The 12675-nt window shown below is 39.9% G+C and overlaps 2 protein-coding genes across 2 annotated transcripts; one reads left to right on the top strand and one right to left on the bottom strand.

Moving 5' to 3' along the window:
- Window positions 1-4034: 4034 nt before the first annotated feature.
- On the bottom strand, window positions 4035-7446 carry reep6 (receptor accessory protein 6; the record flags this gene model as incomplete). The annotated part of the gene is made up of 5 exons (XM_080529352.1): window positions 4035-4069; window positions 5065-5233; window positions 5599-5737; window positions 6267-6360; window positions 7314-7446. 5 exons carry the CDS (start codon window positions 7444-7446, stop codon window positions 4035-4037), a joined length of 570 nt encoding a protein of 189 aa, XP_080385478.1.
- A 1012-nt stretch (window positions 7447-8458) lies between these two features.
- On the top strand, window positions 8459-12112 carry LOC308155997 (tetraspanin-33; the record flags this gene model as incomplete). Its single annotated transcript, XM_080529360.1, has 8 exons — window positions 8459-8533; window positions 8755-8812; window positions 9261-9385; window positions 9694-9768; window positions 10060-10155; window positions 10427-10555; window positions 11473-11634; window positions 11951-12112. The coding sequence occupies 8 exons, from the start codon at window positions 8459-8461 to the stop codon at window positions 12110-12112; spliced, it is 882 nt and encodes a 293-aa protein (XP_080385486.1).
- Between the last annotated feature and the right edge of the window lie 563 nt (window positions 12113-12675).

The following is a 12675-nucleotide window of genomic DNA, read 5'->3' on the forward strand; positions in this document are numbered from 1 at the left end:
ATGTTTCCAACGTTGTGGCAATAGTTTGGGGAAGGCCCTTTCCAGTTTCAGCATGACAATGCCCCCATACACAAAGTGAGGTCCATAATGACATGGTTTGGTCTGGGAGAACTTGGCCTGCACACAGAGCTCTGACCTCAACCCCAATCGAACACCTTTTGGATGAATTGGAATGCTGACTGCAAGCCATGGTTCTCACCCCCTTCCATAGTCTTACACAGTAATTATGACGATGAACGTCCTCAACCTATCAGAGCTCTTGCAGACTGAGCTGAACATCTTGTCCATCCAATCTAATAATTAATTATATCAGAGAATTAATCTAGTAGCCTACTGAAAACATAAGCTACAGCTATAGCACTTGCAGTGCTCTCAGGACTTGCTACCTTTGAATGTTCCTGGGGTGTCTACAGAATTGGGGAAAACTGTTTTTAGTTACTGTGCTCATAGGACATGGAATGACCTATAGTTTTTTTTTTACAAATGGACACTGTGATGGCGTCATTTCAAAGGGATCTGTTTATGGAGGATTGTACAGGTAGGCAATGCTGTATTGTTGTTGACTTTTGGCTGACCCGATCGAGGTGTTATCGTGACACTCTGCGGTCACCGAGATTGGACTTCCGTCAAGAACATTGGACATGCACCCCCCCCCCCACCCCACCCCGCCGCCTTCGCCGCCGCCCCCCCCCCCTCCCCACAGTGACAGCACAGTGCGCCGATTAGATTAGACACACCATTTGTTATACAAGGCCGTAAGCTTGCAAGGTAGATGTTATACAAGTTATACAAGTTATTATTAGTGTAAGCTTGATGTAGTTATACAAGTTATTATTAGTGTAAGCTTGATGTAGTTATACAAGTTATTATTAGTGTAAGCTTGATGTAGTTATACAAGTTATTATTAGTGTAAGCTTGATGTAGTTATACAAGTTATTATTAGTGTAAGCTTGATGTAGTTATACAAGTTATTATTAGTGTAAGCTTGATGTAGTTATACAAGTTATTATTAGTGTTATTGACATGTATGCTTGTTTAGTGTAAGCAAAGATGTAACCCCTCCCTCCCCTCCCTTCCTGTTGTCTCGTGTCGCCTCCCCCCCATCTCTGTAATCTTGTTTTCAATCATTGTAAAGTGCTTTGAGTTGCATCTATGTACGAAAGGCGCTATATAAATAAAGTTTCACTTCACTTCACTGTATCTGTTAATTGAGGTGTTCTTAAATGGTTGTATTGTATTGTAAATGTCTTATATGTGTGTGTTCTCTGTAATAGCGTCCTGTATTAATAAAGTACAAATTAAATAGTAAATACATTGTCACTGTATATATCACTTACCGTTAGTCTACACTGGGCTGGATAGACATGAAACAGACACAGACAAAAGACACACAAGCAATAATTACTTTTGAAAGAGCATCACAAAGCAGATGGAATGAAAGGGAAACATGGAGTGCAGGGGTGCTGGGAGAAGCAGCAATGACAACTTTAGCAACATTGAAGTTTGAGACTACTCTGCTAATGTTTCCTCTCTTCACACAGATCAGGGAAGGTCAAGCCTTAAAAGCTGCGTTGTTGTTGGTGGTGGCGGTGGTGCTCTAGTGTTTCTCAACCCTCTCCTCGGGGCGCCCCAGCCGCACCACATATTTGATCTGTTCCACCACCAGCACACCTGATTCAACTAATCAAGTACAAAGCAATTATGGTTTGTACTTGATTAGTTGAATCAGGTGTGCTGGTGGTGGAACAGATCAAATATGTGGAGCGGCTGGGGCGCCCCGAGGAGAGGGTTGAGAAACACAAGTCTAGTCTACATAATAAATTGAGGAGAAAGAATTGCCTTCTTCAGCAAAAAGCATTAATCCCAGCGAGTGGCCGACGAGATATGCTGACAGACATTTATCCTTTTCTTTCCTGCAGTAAACAGTTGGTGGATCAGGGACATCCCCTCAATCCAGACCTCCCCATCTGGTGCTTCTCTAAAATATTCTGACTAACCACAATTGAAAGCATCTTTACTGTACGGGTAGTACTTGCTACAATAGAATACAATTGGTAAATAGACATTTTGTCCTCTGGATAGTGTTATAATTGCATGTTTCATTGATTACAATGGACAGGGATAATGCTCTGAAGTCAGTAATTCATACTGGTACTCCTGGAGTCTACAAATAACCACCTCAATAGCGATCACACACACAGCATCTTTTAGCACTTACAGGAGAGAAAACAGCCATGCTCAGTTTGAGTGAAAGGTACCACACTCTATCCATAGAACCATCATTTGCATTCAATTCTTCAATAATAGTGTGGATAGTGTTGAGCCAGTGTTATGCCTTTCACACAAGAAACAACATGCAGTATATACCAAATATGGCATCTTCACCTGTTCACCATTCTCATAGATAAGTGTAAAAAATAAAATAATTAAAAGATATGCTACGGGATAACTTGCATAATTGCAGCCTACAGTTCTAAAAGTAGCACTAATTGGGCGAAAAAGGGTCCCTGTTGTGTGCCCGCAGTGCCCGCATGCCTGCATGTCCGCAGTGCATTGAGTGTGTGTGGGGATTCCAATGAGCCCAATGCCACGTGCACTCTAGCCAAACATGAGATTAAACTGCTAAACTAAGGATTCCGTGGCTGAATGAGATAAAACTAGGATTACAATTCTTTATTATATTTGCAACTATACACTGATCATCCGGACCCAAAACAAGAGGTTTAAAAAAATAATTAAAAAAATACAGACAATGTTGCGATGATCCCGTAGCATCTCTTTAAGTAAACTAACTTGCTAGCATACTACAAGAGCAACAACACAGTGAAAATGGCAAAAGCAAACTAATATTGTGGGAATTCGTTAGCTGAGAAAGAGGGGTGTTGGGGGAACTATGGGACCAGAAGGAAAAGTGGATTTTGTACATACAGTTCTTTCTGTTGAGTTGGATCTCTCTGCGAGCTCTCTGGGAGCGTTCTGTGGCACTGGGATTTGGAAAACCTTGTTTCTCATCAGTACTTGAAGGACTGAGGTCAGAGGGGGGGAAAGGAAAAGAAGAGGCACATCGTGACGTTAGAATTATAAGGTTCTATCTCCAATTTTGGTCAAAATTTAGTTTTTTACATAATCTGATCCATTAGGTGTTTATTAATGCCTGTGTGGTGTTATTTTTTTAAATGTTGAAATGTTTTAGTTAGTAATTCATAAAATACAAAGGTTCCATCTCACAAAACATAGTGGAATGTAAAAACTTTGACGCTCAATATCTCTGAGCTCCTCTAAACGGAGATAGAACCTTATCATTCTAAGCTCACGACATGCAAACAAAGACATGAGTTCCCTCAGAAAGAGGTGAGCACTCGGTCGGAGCGTCCATGTGACTGCCTCTTGTCCAATCAAATGAAGGGACCAAGTCATTTGATTGGACAAGAGACAGTCACGTGGATGCTCCGGCGCTCTCAGAGCTAATTTACGAACGCGGCCGTAGTCTCTTACATGCTTATGATTACATGCATCCAAGAGGAACAATTGATTATGTAGGCCAGACCATGCTTTGAAGTGAAGGAGATTGGGTAAAAACACCCAAATTGCGGAACAGAGACTTAAGTCTAGCCTCTACTGACGTGTCTAGGAAGAAAGCAAAGAAATGGCTGCTTTTTGCATGTGAACCCGACTTATTTTACTCATCTAAAGTGGCGCATAGCTGAGTTTTTAAGCACCACAGGTCATTACAAAAGTGTTTTGCTTAGTGTCTGGGACCCTGACACAACACAGACAATGTTTACACCAACAATATTAATTGAGAAAGAAATTAATGTGAAATTTCTCTATGACATTTAAATGTATTTATTTTTATTTAAAGTCTGAATATAGTAATACTAACACCTAATGTATTCATCCTGTATGCTTTGCATTCTACTCATAGTATGTATTCTTTGAACCTGTAGCCTTCTCTATTTATATCTCCGATGACCTGGTTCCTGGAATGTTTACCTGCCATAAGCTCTTAATGACCTCAGCCAATAGTATCCCTATTAGGTCACACCACTGGTGTGGTCACTGGTGTGACCTCACAGAGAATGGAGTAGAGCAGAGAGTTTTTCAACTTATGTTGAAACCGTGGCTCCCAAACTTTGGAATGCTCTTCCCTTGGAACTTAGATCAGCGGTCTCGGTCGAAGCATTTTAAAAAACAGCTCAAGACTGTCCTGTACAGACCGGCTAACCCCAAAAGCCTGTCTTTTTGTGTCTTGTTATTATCTGTGGTACACTTGTTATTTGTTTCTTGTTTTTATTTTCACTTGTTTACCTATTTCTTTTAACCTGCTATTACTTTTGATCTTTAATTATGTTTTTATAGCCTATGTAAAGCACTTTGTGACCGTTGGCGTTGGTCTATGATAGGTGCTATATAAATGCACTTTACTTACTTTACTTACTTACTTACTTACTTATGTATATACTTTAAATTAAAGACTATCCAGATGTGCTACTCGGCGGTTCTGCTCATGACCCACAATCTGGATAATGGTGTGCAGCGTGTGTTATCTTTAAACAGACGTAGCTAACGATAGCACATTATAACATGTGCGTATGTCATATATAATAAAAGCTCAATGAAATACTATTTAGACTGTTCTCTCCTTTGAGAATTCTATGAACACACACACACACACACACACACACACAAACACATGACATGATTTGCTGATTTTATGATTACGGTAGCATTTTTTGACACAGCATCATAAATTGGCAGAACACCGGCACTAGCACCAGCCCATAGAACTAGTATATACACGTTGATGATAACGAGGTAACACAAGGGCAATTTGGAACCATTAAACAAGAACAGGGACACACACACATCCAATATTCTTTTGGCTGGTGCTGGAGTTCCAAGCATAAAGTCAGACAAGAAATGAACATTTCTCCAGACCTCTTCTCTTCTCATGTTCAAGATCGAACAATAACCATATTGCTCGTAACGTAACTAATCTCGTCCTCTAAGATCGAGGGTTTCCTCTAAGAAGAGTGGATTTTGAAATCAGCGTAGTCTCCATACCTTCTCTAGTGACATTCTCTGCTGCGTCCATCACCTTCCCAGTGAGGTCACTGACCAGGCTATCCAAGGAGGCCTCGTTGGCCAGGAAGATGGGTCGCACCAACCGGTTGTACAGGATCTGAGAGCCGTTCCATGCGACGGGGGCCATGCACCACACCAGGAAGATGCACTGCATGGGCAAAAGTGAGAGGACAAAGAGGGGTGGGGGAACAGTGTCAAATGTTCAGGGTCATAAGAGCCACATACCGAAACAGCTTCATAAGCAGCATGTCACCTTAATAAGCATTACAAAAGCATTCATGAATGTTTTCTACAGAGTAGAACATTCAACATGTGTTCGCTAATAAGCATTTAATATTCATGAATGATTGCTTATCACTGACATTGGTTTATTTCCTTCTTCTGAATGTGAACATGGTATGTAGTACTTGAGAGTCAATCACAATGAGTCAAGAAAGAGCTAGTTGCAGCAATATTTTAAAAATCAACTTGTTTTCTATCTGTCTATCTACACATATTTTTATCTTATCTTACCTTGAAGGCATAGTAGAAAGGAAACCAGTAAAGGAAGATGTCCGAAAAGAATTCGCCCACACTGAAGATTCCGTAGACCACCCAATAGGTCAGCCATTTTGTGTCATCTTCTTTATTCGAGCTTTCAATGGCTTTGATTCTACATGGAAAGAGTTAAAACAGTAAGTGTCTTGGCTCATTCTTGTAGTCTGGAATGAGATTGAGTTGTACTTAATTTAACTACCTTTTTTACAGTCTAGAGCACCTGACAGTGAAATTGCTCATGCCAACATCATAAATGAGGGGCATAAGGGCATTACATAAAACAAATGAGTTTATGGAAAGATGCTGACGCTGATTGGCTGCTGATTTGTGACTTTCTACCCAGTCCATGTGCCTCTGGATCAAATCCAAACAGACATTCAGTTTGGTTGTTCCAGGCTATCATTCATGTTCAGAATCTCAACCAGGAGGTCCCAGACATGATAAAGTTAGTAACAACACTATAACTATCATGAATTAGCATTTATAATTGATTATTCATGAATGCACATGTTACATACTGAACTGCTGAAGCAATCTATGGTTGCTACAATACTTTACTTTACATTGTCTGGACCCCAGGAAGAGTAGAGGGGATTCTAATAAATCAAATCAAATCAAATCTATCAATGTTACAGTACACTTACGAGTAATATGCAGGATACACAAAACCAATTAAGTTGCAGAGAAGGGAGGCACCATGCCCATATACCAAATACAGACCTAATAGAGTCACAGAACCTGTTGATAATACAAGAGACAAAGTGAGAGTTAAAACATGAGTATAGTGTGCAGACGCAATTCATTCTCTATAGGGAAATGACAGGGAAGTGCCTCAAATGCTGCTAAATGTGTGGGAAATGATTAACAGGATTTATGGGTATCATGAATTTCTAGCAAATAAACAAAATAATGCATAACTGTCCTGATAACTTCTGGAGAGAGAGGAACCCAACATAAGACTCTTTACAAGATTATTTACAAGAAAATGCTATTCTGTCATAAATATGATGTATGTATACATTATAAATACATAAGGATAAATAGATATAGACAAATAAATAATAATCATATTTTTAAATAAATAATATTATAGTCTCATTGCATTGAGGCTGAATTGGTGATCAGAATATTTGCTCTTTGGCATTATTGAGTTATATATGTTGAATATGAACACGGCATGAATTCCTCAAGAAATGTGGTCAAGTGCTGTATGGGAGCCATCGCGTGCCAAGCACAAGTGACAACATTGCCTGAGCCCACAGCAGCACACGGGGGACATAGCTTATGTATCAATGCGGTGCTGTCAACAGCAAGTGATACTGGCATGAATGCACTCCTGTCTCCCGCTTGGCCAATGCCCTCTGGAGAATCACTGTGATTCATTCAACATTATGGTATGAGAATTGGACAGCCAACTTGAGACATTGAACAGACCTGTCTACTCAATACCAAATGCGCATCAGTGCAGCAGGCATGTTTAGCTGCAGATAAACCTGCTCATACCATATGGCTGCCGTCCATGCTCACAGCCAGGATTAACCAAAGAGAGATCACCATTCTAGCAGCCTTCTCCAATGCATTAGGCTAGGCTACAACAGGTGTAATAATCAACACCGACACCAAAAATTATAGTCATGATTTGATTATATCAGACAACAAAGCAAACCACAATAGACACAACATTGACATACCAAAGGCAATAATCTTTTTCCTAACTCCCGTATGCTCCTCGAGTTTCCCAAGGATATCTGTCACAAAGTTTTTCTCATTTAAAAAGTTCTCCGCGCGTTCTTTAAGGTTGTTCAACAAATCTAAGATGCCCATGGTCCTGGGTTAGGCTGTTTATAACTAAGGTAGGCTATGATAATAAACATACACAATAAAAAATAATGTATTAAAATGTCTGTGGAGTCCCGGGCAGTGACGGGACGTCCTGTGGATGTCGCTCCTCGCTCAATCGGCTTTGCTGGTCCCGCGGTGCGAGGTGCGTCATTCTTCGGTGAAGACAGAACGGTCAAGGACCGTGACTGGCTGGAAATAGACCAATAGGAGTACAGATGAGCTGGAAATAGACCAATAGGAGTACAGATGAGAGCATTCTTTCATCTAGGCCTACATGGCCTACCTATGTACCAACAGGTGTATTGCATATTTTCATCTCATCGTGTAAAACGTAAACGTGTGCCATCATTTCGTGACGTTAGCATTATAAGGTTCTATCTCCATTTTTGTCAAAATTGAGTTTTTTACATAATCTGATCCATTAGGTGTTTATTAATGCCTGTGTGGTGTTATTTTTAAAATGTTGACATTTTTGAGTTAGAAATTAATAAAATACAAAGGTTCCATCTCACAAAACATAATGGAATGTAAAAACTTTGACGCTCAATATCTCTGAACTACCCTAAACGGAGATAGAACCTTATAATTCTAAGCTCACGATTTGTATATGCTAAGGCTATACAATTCTGTTTTACTCTTCAGGTACAATATTTTCACCTGCCATTATAATAAGCGTCCCAGCAGGTGTCAGTGTGTTTATGTCAGTGGGAATGTTGCTACAGACCAACTGTGTAATTAGAGTAAATTGTTATATGGCCTTCCATGGTGTTGTATTTGACCAGTGTGAGCAGCACTGACGAGTACACATGCGGAGGCACTGGAGCCTGCAGCTATTTCAACACAGTGAAGAATGCATCTTACTGCCGAGAAGGCAAGCCGACACACGCCTTGAGTAGTGAGAGACCGAAAGTGACACTTCGGAAAGGGGTTTTGCCGTAATGTCTGGCGATTTGGATCTACCACCACACCCGACTTTTCAAGAAATCAAGGAAAAATGGAGAAGACAGGTAGAATTAAAGGATATAGAACCATGAAATATACTTTATTCGTCTGTTGCTACATTTTCTGGGTAAGTTATTACAATCATGTCTAAGTAGGCCTATATACATTATATAGTCGTAAACATAGGCTTTGAAAAACAAATGATCTGTCATTAAGTGTCATTATGCACCATTGTTATGAAAAATGTCAGTTACATTTCAATATAATACATGTTATGAAGACGTACGGTATAAGAATATTATATGCTGTGGTATATTATATTATAACACAACACGTTTTTTCCTTTAGGTAGCGAGTGCTTTACTTATTGCTGTGGGAGTCTATGCCAAGATTGCCAAAGAGAAAGGTATCAGTAGGAGATACAATGCACATTATCAATGACTACATGTGGGCCACTGGAAATCAAATATGGAATGTGTGTGTGTGTGTGTGTGTGTGTGTGTGTGTGTGTGTGTGTGTGTGTGTGTGTGTGTGTGTGCGTGTGTGCGTGTGTGCAATATATATATGTGTGTGTGTGTGTGTGTGTGTGTGTGTGTGTGTGTGTATGCAATTATGCACATTATCAATGACTACATGTGGGCCACTGGAAATCAAATATGGAATGTGTGTGTGTGTGTGTGTGTGTGTGTGTGTGTGTGTGTGTGCGTGTGTGCAATATGTATGTGTGTGTGTGTGTGTGTGTGTGTGTGTATGCAATTATGCACATTATCAATGACTACATGTGGGCCACTGGAAATAAAATATGTAATGTGTGTGTGTGTGTGTGTGTGTGTGTGTGTGTGTGTGTGTCACAGATGTTGTGGATACACTGATGGCTGACCCAGCACTCTTGCTGATCGTCATTGGCTCCCTAATGTTCATGATCACCTTCTTGGGGTGCTGCGGGGCACTGCGCAATGTGACCTGGCTACTGAAAACGGTGAGTCTAGTCTCGCTTTATACCACCATGGACCAGAGGCCAACCCTGGTCCAGAAGATCCACAATATGTGCAGTCATTATTAGCTGATGATCAGGTGTAGTGGTAGTGCATATCTGAACTTTGTATTTATCATTATTAAGACAATAGAGAAGGTGTTATTGCTTTACAAATTGCAATGCTATGTTTCCTTAGTCTGTGATTAATGTGGATTATCTAAAAAAAGTATTTTTGCGGTTAGTTTTCAGCAATAATCCACAGTATTATTTGTAGCAATAGACTTGACATATACCACATCTTTTGTCACCAGTTTTTAGGAATATTGGTGGCAATCCTGCTACTACAGATTGCAGCTGCTGTGCTCGGATTCCTTTTCACTGAAAAGGTAATGTGACAGTAGAACTGTTGAAAGATGATTCAGTATTACAATATTCTCCATTTCAAATAATGGTACTTGAGCCAATCAGGCTCTGGATCATTTAAACCCTTTATAATATTATTGATGTCAAGTAAGTAAGTAAGTAAGTAAAGCTTTATTTATATAGCACCTTTCATACAAGAAATGCAGCTCAAAGTGCTTTACAACAGTCAAGGAAAAAGCGTAAGAATTTCACTCTCTTATAGTTGTATAATGGGATGTAACAATACACTTGAAATTTGAAACTAAATTGCTCAGGTCTTGGAGAGGACAGAGAAGTTGATGAACAAGGCCATAGTGCGCTATCGGGAGGATCCAGACTTGGAAAATGTCATTGACTTTGTTCAGAAAAAGGTAAATTTCTTTGCAAGAAATCACAATTGTAAGAGTTAGCAATTTACCATGAAACATCAATATTACATTTGTGTATAGTTAATGTGATGCTGATATTTCTCTTACCTACCTCTAGAGTTATGGGCTTGTTTTTTCTTTTATTCAGGGCCACAGGTCCTGTTTCAGATCTTAATAAGTTGCTTTGTATATAATCAAAGCAATAAGTACATTATTGCCCACCTTGCTGTTGGTGTATGTTGGTGCTGAATGTATTTCCTCCTTGTTTATATAGTTCCAGTGCTGTGGGGTGCATACTTATAAGGACTGGTCCCGCAACGTTTACTTCCAGTGCTCTGAGGCTAACCCCAGTCTAGAGGCCTGTGGGGTGCCCTTCTCCTGCTGCCTGCGACTGCGCAATGAGGTTATCCACATTTATTAACATTTATTAACATTAATGAATAAGCAATTTAGGTAATGATATCTAGTAGGGAGGAAAACAACTTCTATATGAAACAGACGTCAAGTTGTTGCAGTAGCCGTGTTTCTCCGACCGAGTCTCGAACTTGAGACCTCTGATTCGCCAACACACGTGACCATTTACACTCACCCTTCTAAACTCATGACCCCACAGCAAGCCCAGCCGTCAGGCTGAGCCCAACTGTGTATCCGGGTCACGGCACCAATGAAACAGACGTCAAGTTGTTGCAAACGGTAGCCCTGCAATTCAAGTTTCTCCCACCAAGTCTCGAATTTGAGACTTCTGACTTCTGCCAATGCATGTGACCGCCTCCTGAAATACCTGATGTAAACCAGCTTCAATATTGAAAAGCTAGCAATTCGACAGTGTGGGTGGGGGTATTTGATCTTGAGGAGTGAGTTTTACAATTGCAACTCGCTTACATATGGACCATATTTACCTTGCCTGCAGGTGTAAGCAAGGCATTTTGATATTCCCAATACTAACCAACATTTAAGTCTATTTCTGACATACCTCAAGACAAGGCTCATGTGTTATACCAATGCTACTCATATACCAATGCACTAACATCAGAATGTCAAACCACAAAGCATCTAGACTCTAGTCAAGTCAAGTCTATTTGTATAGCACATATTCCTACACAAGGCAACTCAAAGTGCTTTACATAAAACATTGAAAGACATTATAAATTAAAGTAAATTAGAATAATAAAATATTAGATTAGATAATAATAAAATAAAATAAAAACCGTAATAAGTTTAAGTTAAAAACAGTTTTAAAAAGCAAATAGAAGCAAATAGACTGACATGAATGGTAGAACTCATGCTTGTGTGCCTGTGTGCTATCTTTCCCACCCTCAGTCAGTTCTCAACACCATGTGTGGCTATGGGGCCCAGAGTATGGAGGAGACCTCGGCGGGGGAGAGCGTGTACACCGCTGGCTGCCTGGATAAGATCGTGAAGTGGGGGAAACAGAACCTGTTCTTAGTGGGGGGGTTGACCGTGGGACTGCTCTGTCTCGAGGTAAGTCATGTCACTAATAAAACATCTGGTCGTGCTTTATTTTTCAGTCCTATTCATGACTGGTATTTATATGGTATATTATGAGATGACTGGGGAACAATCGGTACTTACTGGTAATTACTTGGAATTAGTTAGTGACTTTTTCATAACAATTGATCTCTGGTATGTAAGGAAAAGTTTTAACTAAAACCAAAATGTAAATGTGTTAAAATATAATACTGTTTCAATAAATGTGCCAAGCAATCAAGAAAAACTTTAATCGGAAAGCTATTTGCATTACTTAGCTCTTCCTATGTTTTTGTGTTGACTCTGGCAGATTTGTATGATCTCCTTGGCTGTGATCCAGGTCTCTCGCATAAACAGGGTTCAACAGAGGAAGAAACAAAACAGTGCCAGGGAGCCATCCTTTACTAGAGAGAGAAAAGGCAGCTTTTGGTTTCCCTCTCACAGTGATTTCAGCGAAGAAGATGAGGGATGAGGGATGAGGGATGTCAAGGTAGAGGGTGCCCTCAACAAAGATCTTAGATCAGATTTCTTTACTCCCAACCCGTAACTTAGAGGAGGAAAACATATATCCAACCCTGTGTCAGTGGTTAGGGATAGGGGCTACTGTTCCTTCTCTCTAGAGCATTAGTTGTTGCATAAGCATCAGTTGTATACACTGTGAATCCATGTCCTTAACTGTAACTGTCATCTTTATGTGTGACAAAAAGCACTCTGCGGTCTATTGTAAATGTACATATTGCTGTGACGTTGTGATACTGTGATCAGGCCTTCCATTTGTGTTCTTCTATAATCTATTTGTATTTGTTTTTACATTGCAAATCAGGAAACTAAGGCATTAGTTTTTTCATTAATAAAAACATGATTTCCATTATCAGAGATCTCTCTCTTCATCAGATTCTGGTATCCTTCAAGCATCTTTATTTTGTTGGTATATGTGAAGTCTTTACAGTAGCTCTAGTACAGTAAGCGAAGCCATACAGTACAGATAGCATATTTACTAAACAGGTCTATGTTGTGAAAGAATTAAGAATGTAT

The sequence above is a fragment of the Nansenia antarctica genome, assembly GCF_963989245.1.
Source record: "Nansenia antarctica genome assembly, chromosome: 1".
In the NCBI taxonomy this organism is placed as follows: Eukaryota; Metazoa; Chordata; class Actinopteri; order Argentiniformes; family Microstomatidae; genus Nansenia; species Nansenia antarctica.